Here is an 18,211-nt window from a genome sequence, read left to right on the forward strand (position 1 = left end):
TTTCTGTGGAAAGACAAGACACAACACTGATAACTTTTGAGACCTACTGTCCCAGGAAATTCACCCTTTTCAAGAAGTTTTCAGCAAACATTTTTTGCCCTTCGGCTTATTCTCCTATGTACTTCATTCAGGATCCATCTTATTCTATTACATCTACTACAGTGATCAGCCACTAAGCGTATTTGCACCTTTGGACTTTCTGACCCAAATGCCTCACTGTTTATTTTCCCCTTCCTGTCACAAAGAGAAATGCTATAATGATGTTACCTAAAAATCAATAATTTTTATTGATTTTTATCAATCAATAATTGATTGATTTTCCCTTTAGAGAGAGTCACAGTGGAATACAGTGGATGGTGGTAGAGAATGATGTATCAACAAAGAATTTATGGTCAGAAGAGCATCTGGTCAAATCTAGTCCTTTCACTTCAGGGAAGTTTCTATACTTCCAAGCCTCTCCCTTTTATAAAACCTGAATTAAATACTGAACTTGTAAAGTATCTATAGTACCAAGCTCATAGGAAACATTCAATAAATAGGAATTATTATTACAAAATAGTAATATTACTGATGTGATTACCTATCACACAGTGTATGTATCATGCTACTTCAAATATAACCACCTCAATTTATGTTTGCATTTTTGAAAAGATGACAGTAAGAAATTGGCAATTAATTGTGCTCATAATGGCTTGAACATAGTTTCCATAAGCAGATGACCACCCACATCAAAATGCATCTGCTTACCTCACTGCCCTGCATGGTCTTCGCCGGGTTAGCAGAAGGGATGGCAGCATTCAGCTCAGGCTCCGGTTTACACAGAAGTGCAATGGTGTCACGGTGAGACTGATAACGTTCTTTTACTTGCCCATCTGCTTGCACAGCTTTATCCAAAACTGTTCTGAAGTTGGTTCCCTCTGTGGGGGAAAACAAATGTTACCAGTACAGCAGTGACTTTAACAGTAAAATTTATAGGCTGGTTATACTTTTAGTTCTGCTCTCCAACTTTACTTTTTTCCCCCTCTTCTATGGGCCTTGATTCATTATGTAATAGAAATTGAGCTTCTGTCACTCTTGGCATTTTTGTTTCTGGCAAAATGCACACGTATACCTTAAAACACATCTGTGGTTACTATCACCAAATAAAAGCTAACTGACATTAGTCTGATCATTTCCTACAACTCAATAATATCGAAAGAAATCATTCACTCCAAAAACTGTTACACAACTTACTTAAAAAGTATTCCCCTCTCAAAGGATCACTGCTTCAACTTGACTTGAACAGCAGATACATTTTTAGAANCCAGATACATTTTTAGAAAAAATGTAATATTAATTATATAATAATAAATAAATAATAAATAAATAAATAAAACTAGTCTCTAGCTACCATAAAAAGACACCTATCTCAACAACACAAATCTTAATAATTAAAGTCTTAAAAAATAATAATTTGGCCTCAAATTAACTGGTAAAACTCACCCCTTACCACCCACTAGTAGTGAAATGAAATTACAAAACCATATGCATACAATATGATCTCATTATAAATAAATAATAAATAAATAAATAAAACTAGTCTCTAGCTACCATAAAAAGACACCTATCTCAACAACACAAATCTTAATAATTAAAGTCTTAAAAAATAATAATTTGGCCTCAAATTAACTGGTAAAACTCACCCCTTACCACCCACTAGTAGTGAAATGAAATTACAAAACCATATGCATACAATATGATCTCATTTACAGGTGTCTGAGTGGCTCAGTCAGTTGAGCGTCTAACTCTTGGTTTTGGCTCAGGTTACGATCTGAAGGTCATGAGATCAAGCCCTGATACCATGTTCAGTGGGGAGTCTTCTTGAGATTCTCTCTCCCCTTCCCCCAGCTTGCACAGTCTCTCTCTTTCTCTCTCTCAAATAAATAAAATCTTTTAAAAAACCTGATCTCATTTTTTTTTAATATGCTTAGAGCTTAATAGCAGTTCCTGGAAACAGTGATATCTAGTGGTTACATAGATGCTCTTAAAAAAAAAAAAAAAGCACAGGGCTTAGAATAGGAAAAGTCACAGAATGATTGTCATTTTTACTTTTTTTTTTTTTTAAGAATTTTTTAGAATTTTGGGGGCACCTGGGTGGCTCAGCCAGTTGGGTGTCCAACTCTTGATTCTGGATCAGGTCATGATCTTAGAGTCATGAGCTCAAGCCCCAGGTCAGGCTCTGTGTTCGTCAGGAGTGTGCTTGAGATTCTCTCCCTCTCTCCCCGTCCCTCTGCATACACACCCCTACCAAGCACTAAATCTTTTTTAAAAAAAGAATGATACATTCTTTTTAGAATTTTTAAGAATCTGAACTTCTTATAATGAACATGAATTACCTCTGTTATTTATATTTTATCTCACACTGAACTGAGGAAAAACACCTGTGTTTTCACAATAGCAGTTTCAGTAAAAACAGGTTTACAATTGACCCTAATTTAATCAAGCAAAAATGTGGATCCAAATTAGGAATTTATACTGGCACCTGAATGACTCAGTCAGTGGAGCATGCAAATCTTGACCTCAGCATTGTGAGTTCAAGCCCCACACTGGGTATAGAGATTACTTAAAAATAATATCTTAAAAAAAAAAATGGGGAATTTATTCAAGTGGAAGCCATTTATACACATTTTTACCTGCTCTTAAAGGCTTATAGAGTTCATTAGATGGTGTCCTTTGCCAGCGTTCCTTGAATTTTGCTCTTAAATCGTTGTCAGTTGCTTCTTCTTCATCCAATAATCTTAATGACTTTTAAAAAGGAAGCGAAGTAACAATGAAATATCATTTCTGGTATAAAAAAATTAAAAGATATTTTTTAAATGATCAGACTCAATATAGGTGAGAATTAATGGATGGGAATACCCCTACTTTACTGGCTGGAATATAAAATGGTACAACAATTTTTGTTGCACAAATCCAAGTTATAACATATTTAATAAAGTCATAAAATTTAAGGGTAGGTTAGCCGTTACCTTACTCAGTAAATTAAAAAGGAAGAAACATTAAGAGATTATGTATATCCATATATATACACCAAGACTACTTTAAACAAAGATTCTTTTTAAGATTGAAATAAATAGAAAGCCTTTAGACCTTACATAACATAAACAAAGAGAAAGCATGAATTTAACCACATGAAAATCAAAGATTTAAGACTTCTATCCCAGTACAACAAACTAAAAAGCAACATATATAAAATGACTTTTGAATGGGTATCTGAGAAGACAGAATAGTAGCGGGCCGGAAACACAGGAAGGTGCTAATCATCTACCAGTAGAAACAAGTGCTAGAGCACTGGTACCTGTTAATCCCAGGCAAATTAGCGCACAGGTCTGCAAACTTGTCTGTCAAACACTAGAGTAAATATTTTAGGTTTTGTGGACCTTTGTGGACCATTTGTCACAAATTTTTTTTTTTACAACCCTCTAAAAAAAGATAAAAATCATCTTTAACTAGTGAATCATACAGAAATAGGTCACAAGGCAGAACCGGTCCACTGTCCATAGTTCACCAACTATACAGTTCACTACTGGCTTAGAGTGTGGATGTGACGGAACAGGAGCAGGACATAAGAAACACAGGTGGGGCTGCTATGAGTGGAGGTCACATCAAAGGCAGGACCCTCCCTCAGACTGGGATACTTCCAAATGAGTGGCACTCACTGGATAAATTTTTAAAAAGGAAGACTGCCTGACAAAGGAAACTTACTTGTCTTGGTTCTAAATAGAAAAGAAAAGAAATTACCACCTAAGATTCTTTTTTTTTTTTTTTTAAGATTTTATTTATTTATTTGACAGAGACAACCAGCGAGAGAGGGAACACAAGCAGGGGGAGTGGGAGAGGAAGAAGCAGGCTCCCAGCAGAGGAGCCTGATGTGGGGCTCGATCCCACAACGCCGGGATCATGCCCTGAGCCAAAGGCAGATGCCCAACGACTACGCCACCCAGGCGCCCCTAACACCTAAGATTCTTAATCAAAAGCCTGTACTTAGGACTGGCAATCATACTACCTCTGTGACACAAAGCCGTAAGATGTACTTCTGACAAAAAGGTTAACTACAAAAAAATAAATAAAATAAAATATAAAAATTCTCTAGAAGAATTCACTTTAAAACCCAGACCTCAAAGAACTCCCACATATAAATGCAATGGAGTATTTTGGACTGGATCTTGAAATAGGAGGACACTGATGGACTAACTGGTAAAATCTGAGTAATAATACCATACCAATGTTAATTTCTTAGTTTTAACAAATGTACCATGGATCATAAGATTTTAACTTTAAGGGAAGCTTGGTAAAGAACTCTGCACCAAGAGACAGCAAAAGGAACAAATCACAGAACCAAACCACGAAGACCAGAGATATTGGAATTATAACATGAAGAATATAAAATATATTTAATATGTTTTCAGAGTAAGAGAGAAATTAAAATTATGACACAGGAGAAAGAACAGGAAGAACTTCTAGAAATGAAAAACATAATAAAATTAGGAAGCTAATGACTAGTTAAAAGCTGCTAAGATATAACTGAAAAGGATCAGTGAACTGGAAAATAGATCGAAGAAATTACACACGATAAAGCACAGAGGAGCAGAAAATGAGAAATCTTAAGAGACGTCGAAAATAAAGTTAGGGGCTCCTGGGTGGCTCAGTCAGTTCAGCATCCAACTCTTGATTTCGGCTCAGGTCATGGTCTTGGGATCCTGGGATCCAGCCTCATTTCAGGCTCTGTGCTCAGTGGGAAGTCTCTGTGTCTCCCCCTGCCCTTCTGCACTGACACTCTCTATCGCAAATAAATCAATAAAATATTTTTTAATAAAAGAAAAAGGAAAGAAAGTTAAGAAGATTCAACTTAAATATAATCAGCAACCCAGAAGGAGTTACTAATGACAACAGGGAAAAAGAAATGTTCCAGGAAATGAAAACTAAGAATTTTCCAGGATGAATGAAAGATAGAATTCAACAAACCAGCAATAGAAAAGAACTTCCTCAACCTCATAGAAAAGCCCACAGCTAACATCACAAAGTGAAAGTTGGGAAGCGTTCCCCTAAGATCAGGGATAAGACAAGAACATCTGGGGGCACCTGGGTGGCACAGGGGTTAAGCGTCTGCCTTCGGCTCAGGGCGTGATCCTTGCGTTCTGGGTTCGAGCCCCACGTCAGGCTCCTCCGCTATGAGCCTGCTTCTTCCTCTCCCACTCCCCCTGCTTGTGTTCCCTCTCTCGCTGGCTGTCTCTATCTCTGTCAAATAAATAAATAAAATCTTTCAAAAAAAAAAAAAAAGACAAGAACATCTGCTCTCACCACTTCTATTCAGGGCAATAAGCAAGAAAAAGAAATAAAAAGGCATCCAAAAAGGAAGAAGTAAAACGATCTCTCCCTGCAGATTACATGACCTTAGACAAAGAAAATCCTAAGGAATTCACAAAATATCCATCAGAGATAATAAACAAATTTATTAAAGTTACAGAGTACAAAATCAACATACAAAATGTACACTCTATCTATACTTTATCCTCTAGCAACAAACAATCCAAAAAGGAAATTAAGACAACAATTCCATCTACAATAGCATCAAAAAGAATAAAATACTTAGGAATAAGTTTAACCAAGGAGGTGCAAGACTTGTACATTAATAGCTATAAAACACTGTTGAAAGAAATTAAAGAAGACCTAACTAAATGGAAAGACACTGTGTCCATATTCATGGACCGGAAGATTTAATACTGTAAAGACTAGCAATACTCCCCAGGTTGGTCTAAACATTTAGGACAATCCCTATCAAACCATTAACTTTAGGATTTTCTATATATAACGGTTAAATCAAACCACAATGAGATACCACTTCATACCCACAAGGATGGCCATAATTAAAAAACAGAACCATCAGGGGCGCCTGGGTGGCTCAGTCGGTTAAGCGTCTGCCTGTAGCTCAGGCCATGATCCCAAGATCCTGGGATGAGCCCCACATCTGGCTCCCTGCTCAGTGGGGAGCCTGCTTCTCCCTCTGCCTGCTGCTCCCCCTGCTTGGGCTCTTTCTCTGACAAATAAATGAAATGTTAAAAAAAAAAAAAAAAGAACAATTTAAGGGTTGGAAAGGATGTAAAGAAACTGGAACCTTTACACACTGTTAGAAAGAATGTAAAATGGTGCCACTGCTCTGGAAAGCAGTTTGGTAGTTCCCCAAAAAGTTGAACACTGAATTCCTGTATGATCCAACAACTCCACTCTCTTCTGTATATACCCAAGAGAATTTATTTATTTATTTTTTTTTTAAAGATTTTATTTATTTATTTGACAGAGATAGAGACAGCCAGCGAGAGAGGGAACACAAGCAGGGGGAGTGGGAGAGGAAGAAGCAGACTCATAGTGGAGGAGCCTGATGTGGGGCTCGATCCCATAACGCCGGGATCACGCCCTGAGCCGAAGGCAGCCACTTAACCACTGTGCCACCCAGGCGCCCCTACCCAAGAGAATTTAAAACAGGTGCTTAAAAAAAAAAAAACAAAAAAAACTTGTTCACAAATAGCATTAATAATCAAAAAAGCAAAACATCCCAGTATCTATTCCTGATGAATAGATAACAAAATGTGATACGTCCACACAATGAAGTGTCAGCCAGCCATAAGAAGAAATGAAGTGCTGGCGCTACAACATGGATGAACCTGGAGACATCATTCTAAGTGACAGAAGGCAAGAGTGCACATACCATTTGATTCCACTTATATAAAATGTCCAAAAGAAGCAAGTCCACAGAGACATAATCAGAGTAGTGGCCGCCAAGAGTAGGGGCAAGGGGGAATGAGGAGTAACTGCTTATGAGAATGGAGTTTCCCTGGGGGTGATGGAAACACTCTGAAATTAGACAGTGCTGATGCCTACACAATACCGCAAGTGTACTAAGAGCCACTGTCCTGTACACCGTAGAGGTAAAATGATGAATTTTATGTTAGGCAAATTTTACCTCAAAAACAGACATGCGTTGTGAAATAAATACAGGAGATTCTTTAAAAGAATTAGGTATGCTGAAAACAAGAGGTATCAATAAAATGAAAAACTCTAGAGAGCGGCTGAAAAGCACGCTAAATAACCAATTACTGAGCTGGAAGGCTGGCCTGAGGCAATCTCCCAGAAAGAATGAGAGCACAAAGAGAAAAAGTAGAAGAAATGTTCAAAGACATGAAAACCAATCAACATCAAAAGAACCACCAACCATCTGAGAGAAATTCATTAGGAGAGGGCAGAGATAAAGAAATAACTGAAGAAACAGAATCCATGGACAGGGATCAAAGGTTAAAAGGGCCCGACAGGTCCCCAGCAAAGATAAATTTATTATTTAAAAAATAAATTAGTGGATACTTCAAAATTTCTGAAAATCAAACCTAATTTCTAAAAGCTACCAGAGAGAAATGAACACTCAAAAAGAAGACCAACTTCACAACCTTACTTCTCTTAACTCACAACTTACTAAAAAGGAGACTCTCCAAGTACAGCTGAAAGAATAACAGTGACTACTACTTCAAAAGGCTCTTAGAAACATCAAGATAAACAAAAGTACCTCATGTTAAGATAGGCAGACAACAGACATACACCATACACAGTAATGATGCCATTTTTTGATTATAAGCTTTTTACACATTATTTCTAATGAACATGCTCCTCACAACTGATACATAATATTTCAATAGGCAATGTTCTTTTCCATAAAACCTGTTTCAAAATCAAATATGCATCTTCTAATCAATGACATCTGAAAATCAAGGATATATAGTATTATTTAAATAACTACTTTAAATAACTACTAACTAGCAGGCACACGCCTGATCCCACTTCATAGCTATCTTATGTGTTAAATACCATTATCCCATTTTTTTCAATAAGTAAACTGAGACATGAAGATGTTAAGTAATCTGCCCAGGGCCACAGTTAAGAATAAAAACTGGGGATCAAGTTCAAATATAACTCCAATATTCAATAATGGTTTATTATTATAACATCTACTTATTAAATGCCCCAGACTGCTATCTGGCTTGCTATACCTGCATTTTCCAGGGTTTGTCTTCTCCCTATCAGACAGTTACTTCTTGCTGCTTTCTTGTAGTGTGATCTTAAACAACACTCTCCACTTTTTTCTCCCTTTGTCTATCTACTATTCTAACATCCTTTCAAGTGCAACAACAGATAACAAGCTTGCTTGACCCAATAATCAACAAATTTTAAAGGACTATAAGGCATTCGTATGAATAAAGTCTATGACCTTAAAAGCAGTGTCTGTCAAATATTAATGTGCACACAAATCACCCTGGGATCTTGTTAAATGCAACTCCTGATTCAGGTATGAGATGGAGTCTGAGATCCTGCATGCCTAGCAAGCTCAGCACAGCAAGCCTTTGGTAGTGAACTATATAACATCAATTCTGTTTGCTTTCAATTTTCTGATTATTGACTACATCTACATAGATAAGGGAAGCTAACACTGGCGGCATAATTAATGTAGAACCTCTCATGAATCAGATTCCCCAGGCTCATACTACAGTAAGTTTTCATTTAAGTTTCCTGACCCTTTTCAATAGCTAATATGCCACCACCACCATCACAGTATCATTTAGTATAATCACAATAATCCTTTTAAAAGGCAATCCTTTAAAAAAAAAAAAAGCCCAGAGGTAAATATCCTCATCCCCAAGGTTCACACCCTCTTAAGTACAGATGACCCTAGAATAACACAGGTCTGAACTTTGTAGGTCCACTTATAAGTGGATTTTTTACAGTACAATATTATGAATGTATGATTTTTATGATTTTCTTTGATTTTAATAACATTTCCTTTTCCTAGCTTACTTTACTCTAAGAATGCAGTATAGAATATATATACCATACAGCATATGTGTTAATCAACTGTTTATGTTACCAGTGAGGCTTCCAAAGTCAACAGTACGTTATGAATAGTTATATTTGGGGAAATCAGAAGTTATACTCGGATTTTCCAACTGCATGGGGGGTTGGTGCCCCATGTTGTTCAAGGGTCAACTATACTTAAGTACTCTACCCCTGTCCCAAAGTACTTGAAAATGATGTAAATACAATATCCTCTGAAAAGTAACTGAAAAATTAAAACATCATAAAAAACTGACAACGGAAGTTACCTAGAAGATGTGACTACTAAACTGGCAAAAGCCAATATAACCATTTTGAATACATTTATCATTAAAGAAGAAATGAATCAGTGAGGGGAAAGAGCTGAAGGCACAGAAGAATAACACTGTCAAACGTTGACTTTAGCCAAAAAACTTTAGTGTTCCATTCCTATTGATAAAATGCCCTCTCTTTTGGAAGATGGATGCAGTGGGCTTATATAACATTTGATGGCCTAACTTCCTTAGTCTTATTCCACATTTACCAAGAAAACTAATCTTTCATAGAAAAGAAATCATTAGTTATGAAGGCTCTGAACAGTTTATATGATAGTAATTTCTCATAGTATATCAATATTACATCATGGTCACATGAGTTTATTAATGTGCATTTATATACCCTTAAGACATGTATGAACCTATTCTCACTCAATCAGAATTCCTCTTGAAGCTGAAAGGCGGCTCTGGGCCACATTAAGTTCATCAGGATGGTGAGTATTACCCTATAGAATATAGAGTAACCCAATAGAAGAAAGCATCAAGTCCTAATCTGCTGGACACTAAGGCGTAAAACAGTTTTTATTTGAAAAAACAAATCTCTTAAAACATACCTCATCTAGGATTTCTCTATTTCTTTGTAGTAGTTCAGGTAGCTCTTTTATCAACTGATCGACAGTCTGGATGCCTCCCTGTTCAATCACAGATGTGGACTTAGTCAATATAGACTGAGGTACAGTATCTCCAGATATATCTTCAATTGCTGCTGGAAGATTAAGGGAAGCTAACACCCTGAAAAAGTGAGATACTGTGTCATCTAGAGGTCTAAATCATCTTTAAAACATCTATCTCCAATATATCTTCATCAATAGCAGCAGAGTCAGTGCCCCAAAAAAGTGGATTACCCTCATCAGTGAAAAAATAAAACAAAGATAAAGAGGGAAAAAAAATCAGTGAATGATAAAATTAAAACAAAATTGTTAAAAAAATTAAGTTCACAGTTCAGAATTAAAAGCCAAAAGTAAGAAATATACATTAAAAAATACTAGCTACTTTGGGCCACAGCTCAAACTTAACTTCTTTCTAGACAGTCTAAGTAATTTAAAGTCAAAATTCAGGGCACGTCAGTGGCTCAGTCAGTTAAGCATCTGCCATCGGCTCGGGTCACGATCCCAGGGTACTGGGATTGAGTCCCGCAGCACCTGGCTCCTTGCTCAGCAGGGAGCCTGCTTCTCCCTCTCCCTCTTCCGCTCCCCCCCTTGCTTGCTCTCTTTTTCTCTCCCTGCTGAGCAATAAATAAAATCTTTAAAAAAAAAAAAAGAAAGAAAAATCTCAAATGACATATATCTAACAAAGGACTTGCTCTAAAATACGTAAAGAACACGAAAAACTCAATTTAAAAAAATGAGCAAAAAATTTCAACGGACACTTCACAAAGGATATATAAATGGCTAATAAGCACATGAAGAGTTACTCAATACTATTAGTAATCACAGGAATGCAAATTAAACCACAATGTGATATTGCTACATATACGCTAAAATGAATGTAAGTGAAAAGACTGACAATACTAAGTGCTGCTGAGGGTACAGAGTCCCCAAAAAGCGCAGGTGGGAATATGAACTGGAATAACCACTTTGGAAACAATCTGGCTATTCTGCATGAAGTTAGCATACACCAACCACACAACTCAGCAATTCTAATCCTAGCTATACCCAAGGGAAATAAAACATGTCCACAAAAAGATGTGTGCATCAGTGCTCACAGCAACTCAAATGTCTACCAACAGTGAATACAGAATTAACAAACTGCTATTTAACCATAAAATGAAATACTGCTCTGCAATAAAAAAGGATCAAACTGATACAACACAGATGAATCTCAAAAACATTATGCTAAGTGAAAGAAGTTCAACACATTTTGAGTATGTACTGTGGTGCATACTATATATACTGCAGCAATACTACAATGTACTACATACTATAATGTACATATAATGCAATATACTTGCTATAATAATTTCATTTATGTTGAACTGTATGAAAAGTAAAACTAACCTAGAGTGACAGGGAGCAAAGAGCAGTGGCTAAGGGCCAGGGGAAGAAGGACTAAAGTGAAAGAAGCATGAAGGAATTTTTTAGGGTGATAGAAATGTTCTTGATCTTGATCATGGTGGTGGTGGGTACATGCGTATGAACATTTATCAGAACTGAACTATACATTTAAAATAGGTGTAGTCTGTTACATTTTACTGAAAATTATACTTAAGGTATTTTAAAAACCAATGAATTTTTTTTTTAGCCTTAATCCACCAGAAACAAAAACTGGTTCAGACTACTGAATATACCATGTATCTTAACTTACAAGTTCATTTCTACTTCTCATTTCCCTCAAATAAATATCTCCTAAAATGCAAATTAGTAGTCAAAATTTCTCACTTTGTTTCAGTAATCAAATTTATTCCAAATACATTTGCTAGGGCTTAATAAAAACAATACCCACAAGAAGTGCATATGTGTATTTGCTATTTCACATATTCTTGACATTCAGCTCTAAGCTCAGAAAACTAAAATGTTCATAAACTATTTAGTTACAGAACAGTCAAATAGAAAACATGAGAATTTTAGAGATACACTTATGAAAGCTAAGCTCTACCTACCCATTTGCCAAAGTGGTGGCTTCTCTCATTTGAGCAATTGATCTGTTAACCAAGTCAGCTTTCCTCTGATTATAGGCGGCCAATGACTGCTGCACTGACACAGGAACCATATTCTCAAACAAATCTAAAATGAGGAATGAAAATTTCTATAAAATTTCAAGACAAAAATCCCATCTGTAAAGTGAATGCTCATATTCCCTTTCCAATATTTACATAAAAAGTCTGCAAATATTTAAAAATCAAAACCAAATCACTATTAAAAGCACAATAATGAAGAGCATTTTTAGATCACTATATTCAAGGACCATGACAATGAAAGCTTTCTTTTTCTCTGAACTTAATTTTCCTAACTTTTTAAGATGTTTGTCATTGACATTAAAAGATCTTTGATAAAGAAGACTTACACATAAGAAAATACTGTTCACTTGTTGATTAAACTGATTAAGCAGCCTAGAGTGCCATGGTTTGATTTCCAGCTCCTTCCACACCACCTTCTAGCTCTGCAACATTGGGCAAAGTACTTGAGCACTCTGTGCATCAATAACCTCATCAAATGGGGTAATAACAGTACCCACCTCATGGGACTGTGGTGAGAATATAAATTCTGAGCTAGTATCTATACTTAAAAGAGTCCCTCGCACATGGTAAACACATCTTGTTTGCTAAAATGAATAAGTAGGATAATCACCCTTTCCCGGAGTATTATCCTTAGGATCTCAGCTAGAGACTACTATACATTGAATATATCTATGATATCCAAGGATAACATTGATCGCATACAACCAGGACTCCATAACTTTGTATGTTTAAATTCATATTTATGAATGTTCATTTTTAATGGCAGAATCTTAACATAACAAATGTTAACAAAATGAAAAATGCTTAAAGTCTATCATTATTCAAACACAGTTTCAAATTCTCTGACTCTGCTGTATGCATATACTTTATTACCATTTACTTTTCATCTTGAAATTTCACTATAGATACACTTCATATTTATTCTCATATTCATTTTAAACAACATGAATGCAAATCATATTCAAAGCATACAATAGCAGTTATAGGATTTTAGCTACAAAAAAAAAAACAGATTAAACTGGGGAAAAGATGAGTAAGATTAAAGCGTATCTGAGTACTTGACATACCAGTGAATTTCTGGCTGATGGGTACACTGACTGGGGTAGATTTCACAAGTGTGGCTTTGCCAATAGGGTCTAGATCTTTAAGGTCTGGAACTCGATCATGATAGATGAAGTCATTATCCTTCTTTGCCGCAGTAAGGGCACGGCTGATTTTGTCAGAAAAATCTTTCACATTGACATATTCATCATAGCGAGATGCCACTGTTTTAATCAATTCTGCTGCATGCTAAAGAGAAAATGTTTAAAAAAAAAAAGTTTTCTTTTTCTCAACCAAGGATCTAAGCATTGGTTTTTCAAAACAATCTTTGAGGACTTGCAATTCCAGCAATGTGGTCAACAGAATAACCTAGAAATTATCCCATCACAAAATACCAAAATACCAAAAATAAAGAATAAACATAGAAGGCATTCCTCTAAAATATATGGGTGAATTACCTATAAAGTAGAAGAAATCCAAGGGTCAATAGGTATAGACACCAAGGGAGGCTGGCTGTCAAATATTTCTGTAACCCAAAGGACTAGCAATTAAAACACATTAAAAGTGGCGTGCCTGGGTGGCTCAGTAAGTTAAGCATCTGAATCCTGTCTTCAGCTCAGGTGGTGATCTCAGAGTGGTGGGACTGAGCCCTGCATCAGGCTCCCTGCCCAGCAGGGAAACTGCTTCTCTCCCCTCTTCCTCTCCATCCCCTTCTGCCCCTCTACCAGCTTGTGCATGCACTATTTCTCACTCTCTCTCTCTCAAATAAATAAATCTTTGAAACACACACACACACATTAAAGGCTCTCATGGAGACCTGAGAAAGGGGTCTTGAAACATAGAGACGTAACTATCTACTGAGAAACATTCCCCTCACCACCTTACACGGAGGCAGGAACCGTAAATAACTACTCCAACAGTGAAAGGATGAATCATAAAAAAAATACCCAGCCAACACAGGAACTCAATGAAGCAGCATGTTATCTCAGCATTGATAGGAATTTTTTTTTTAAAAAAAGGTCTACCCTTATAATTCATAAGATTGAGCATATGCCTCACATAAATTTAGGGCTCAAACTGTATTACTTTGGTGGTTTCAGATACAGTAACATTAGATGAAATAGGCAATAAAGCCAAAAGCATCATTAAGGATAAATTCAGTACTTAATGCTTAACATCTGCCAATTTGTCAGAAAGACATAAAACTTCTTATATTTTGTATTTAAAATAAGTCTCTATGTATATGAACAATTACAATGAGAAAATGATAAATCTACCCCTCATCAGAGTGGAAGATTTTAACACTCTTGTCTCAACAGGGCAGACCAAATAAACAAAAAAACTGTAAGATTATAGAAGGTCTGAACAACACAATCAATGAGTTTGATTTACCAAAATCAAACAATTAGAGAATATATAATATCCTCAGACATACAGAGAACATGTATGTACAGTGACCACAGGAGACAAAGCAAGTACGGAACACCAAAGTTACAGAACTACAAGAATGGTTTAATGATACAGATAAACAAGAATGGTTTAAGAACTTATATAATTCTCCAAATAATACATTTAAATTTTAGAAGATCAGATTATCTTCATAGATGCTGAAAAAGCATTTGATAATATTCAGTATTCACCACTGATATTTTTGAAAAACTTAGTAAAATCAAAATAGATAACATGATAAAACCCAAAGCTAACATACTTAGCAGAAAAATATAAGAAACATTCCTAGAGTCAAAATAAAAGTGTCATCAACAACCGTCCAATATGTCAAAACAACTAGACAAAAAAATGAAATCAGACATATAAAATTTAGAAAAGGAAAAAAATGATCATTTACAGATGATGTATTTGTATACCAGGAAAACCTAAAAAAGTCAACTAAACTATTCTAAACAATGAGAGAGGTAGCTTACGTGCAAAATCAATAGAGCAAAACAAAAGCTGCATCTTCAATGTAAACTAGGAGACAGAAAATGCATAAATTTAAATCACTTTTCACATTTTATTTGTAAATACGTGGTCAAATGGCAAAGTTAGTCCTAGAGCCGTAAGATATACTGAACACTGGAGAAAAAAGGGACTGCTAAGCAAATCTGAAAACGATAAAATGGGGGGCGCCTGGGTGGCACAGCGGTTAAGCGTCTGCCTTCAGCTCAGGGCGTGATCCCAGCGTTATGGGATCAAGCCCTACATCAGGCTCCTCCGCTGTGAGCCTGCTTCTTCCTCTCCCACTTCCCCTGCTTGTGTTCCCTCTCTCGCTGGCTGTCTCTATCTCTGTCAAATAAATAAATAAAATCTTAAAAAAAAAAAAATGAAAACGATGAAATGGGAAGAGGTAAACAAGTGCCAACAGATGACAAAGGCAAAGCCAAATGGCCCGTGTCAGCCACCAGGGGGTCACAGGAAAAACTGGAATGCTGAGGGGCCTCATCCCAAGAGGGAACTGCTGAGAGCAAGACGCAGATTAATCAAAGGCAGAGAGGCTGGGGGAAGCAGACAAAAGGAGTGAAAAGAGGGAGAAAGAAGAAAGGGGGTGAGCACTCAGAAAAGGCCAACAAAATAACATACTCTCAAAGCAGACACACCACCCTGCAAAGCAAAGGCTGTGAGGAACTCAGGGAAACACAGATCCCGAGTAAGAAGAGTCCTTCCTCAACCAGGCTAGGCTTTGAGAGCCAAAGATGCAAAGCTGAGGAGGGCGCCCTTACATAAAGAGGCTTGGAATACTATCAGGCGCCATTCCCCCACTCAGGAGCCTCTTGCTATTCTTCTATTAAAATCAATCTCACTCAAATACAAGTAACTGATACGGCATCCCATCTGCCTCAACACAAAGAAACCAAGAGGAAAAGGATGAAAATGAACACATAACCAAGTTTTCAAAAGGTAATGAAAATTCACCAAAGAAATGTTGTCACAAAGCAGATGAAAACAGCATGTTGAAAAAAAACTAAGAACTAAAAACCTTGAGGGTATAATCATAGTATCAAAAGAACACAAAATATGAACAGAGGACCAGATGGTCCAGACAACAGTGGATGAATAGCAGATAGCAAGAGAATGTGGAAAAGGAACTGACAGAACTCAGGCAAGGAAATGAAGAAAAACTCAGAAAGACTGAAAAACTTAAAAAGATTGAAATATTTACACAAGTAACAAAAAAGGGATAACAGACACCAGAGATATCATTTAAGAAACATACGAAACAAGAGAGTGAGGAAAATTCAAAATGACAGTAAGGGAGAAGGAGGCCATTACAAATTAAAGATTTGTAAGACACATCAACCAAATGCAATGTGAGGACCTTGTATGAGATTTGCACAGACCAACTGTGAAAAAACAGTATAGAAAAAAATCCGGGAAAACTAATCTAGGTTTGGATAATATTACATTACTAGTATTAATCAGTATTAATTTTGCTAGGTGGAATGACATTGTAGCTTTAGGGTCTTGTTTTGTTTTTTTAAGTCTTATCTATTAGAGATACACAGTAAAGTACTTAAGGATGAAATATGTGAAATACTCCAAAAAAATAAGAGGGGAACGGGAAATAAACACAAATAGCAAAATACTGATAATCACTGGAGCTAGGCAATGGATAGTGATTCATTACCTTATATATTTTTTTCAAATTTTCCATAATAAATAAATAAAATTCATACAGAAGCATAAACAAAAGAACAATCAGGAAAAATCATAAATGAGAGATGATGATACCTATCAGGCATTAAAACACTCTAAAGAGTCAATGACTAAAATGGTATGAAACTGAAACATGAACAGATAAGCCAATGAAACAGAATAAAAAGTTTAGAAATAGACCCAAACATATATGACAAATTTAGCATGTGATAAAGCCAGAATCTGAAATCAGTGGAATAAGAAAGTCACTGTAATAAATTATTTGGGAATAAGTGGATAAGCCATTTGGGAAAAGAAAAACCGGATCCATACTTCACTTATCAGGATAAATTCGAAGTGGATCAAAGATCCAAGTATAATATATAATAAATTATAGATGTATTATACTTTTATATCAGCAATCCCATTTCTAGAAGTTTAAGGTATACCTGCTGCTATGGACTAAACTCTTCACCCCGCCCCCAAAATTCGTATGTTGATGCTCTAACCCTCAAAGTTTTCGTACTTGGAGATGGGACTTGAAGATTATGTTTAGATGAGGCCATGCGAACAGAACCCTCATGATGGGATTAGTGCCCTTTTCAGGAGCATGAACCAGAGAGCGTGCTCTCTCTCCTCCCCCCACCCAGGTGAAGACAGAGAGAGAAGATGGCCAACAGTCTGCATAGCAGGAACAGAGCTCTCACCAGAACCCAACCATGCTGACACTCTGGTCTCAGACTTTCAGCCTCTACAACTATGAGAAAATAAATTTCTGTTGTTCAGACCCTCAGTCTATGATTATGGTAGCCAGAGCCAAGACACCTGCTGAAATAACAAAATGCCATGTGTACATAATTATTCACTGCAGTATTACTTGCAGAAAATCTTGGAAACATGCAAGTGTCCAGCAACAGGGGACAGCAATAAACTGCCGTTTATACAATGAAGTACACTTCAGCTCTAAAGAAAAATGAGGAAGGTGTCTCCATTGCTGTATGATTATTACCATTATTATTATTATTATTATACATGCTACCAAAGCAAGCACTCTATTGCTATATTAAAACAGAGAGATCTTTAGGACATGCTGTTACATGATTAAAGCAAGACACGCAATACCATATGTAGCACAGTACCTCGTGTGTAAGAATGGGGAGAGTTAAGAACATGCATTGTGCGTACTGTATATGCATGTGTATGAATTTGCTGTATTTCAAAGAAAAAAAATATTGAGAGGATTAAATGAGAATCTAATGGAATTTACCTTTGGGGCAGTGGGAAAAAAGGATTGAGGGAACAGGACAGAAGAGAAACAGAGAAAGGGTGAAGTGTACACCTTTATATATACCTAATTTCAAGCCCACAGAAAAACTGAAAAAACAGGAGTTAACAACAAACCCACACTTAGGTTCAACAAGTGTTACCAATTTGCCATATTTGCTTTATCACTCTTTCCCATATATATACTTACATGTACTTCTTTTTTTCTTTTTTTTGCAGGATCATTTTAAACTAAAGTTCATCCATAAATACGTGAGCATACATCTGGTAAGAACCACCTCCTTAATACCTACAAACTACTATCACATCTAATAACAAACAATACTTTCACAAAATCAGTTTTACTAGGTCC

General features: G+C 36.3%; 1 protein-coding gene across 3 annotated transcripts in view; it reads right to left on the minus strand.

Moving 5' to 3' along the window:
* Positions 1-18,211, minus strand: part of LOC103682235 (programmed cell death 6 interacting protein) — a 73,081-nt gene that overhangs the window by 23,106 nt on the left and 31,764 nt on the right. For all 3 annotated transcript variants that reach the window (XM_040636988.1, XM_008711830.2, XM_040636990.1), the window contains 5 exons: positions 12,972-13,194; positions 11,827-11,950; positions 9,782-9,959; positions 2,673-2,784; positions 748-917 (listed from right to left, as the gene is read on the minus strand). In XM_040636988.1, coding sequence (XP_040492922.1) covers positions 748-917; positions 2,673-2,784; positions 9,782-9,959; positions 11,827-11,950; positions 12,972-13,194 — 807 coding nt within the window. The remainder of the gene's footprint in view (positions 1-747; positions 918-2,672; positions 2,785-9,781; positions 9,960-11,826; positions 11,951-12,971; positions 13,195-18,211) is intronic.

This window comes from Ursus maritimus, unplaced genomic scaffold, assembly GCF_017311325.1.
Source record: "Ursus maritimus isolate PB19 unplaced genomic scaffold, ASM1731132v1 scaffold_20, whole genome shotgun sequence".
NCBI classification, from domain to species: domain Eukaryota; kingdom Metazoa; phylum Chordata; class Mammalia; order Carnivora; family Ursidae; genus Ursus; species Ursus maritimus.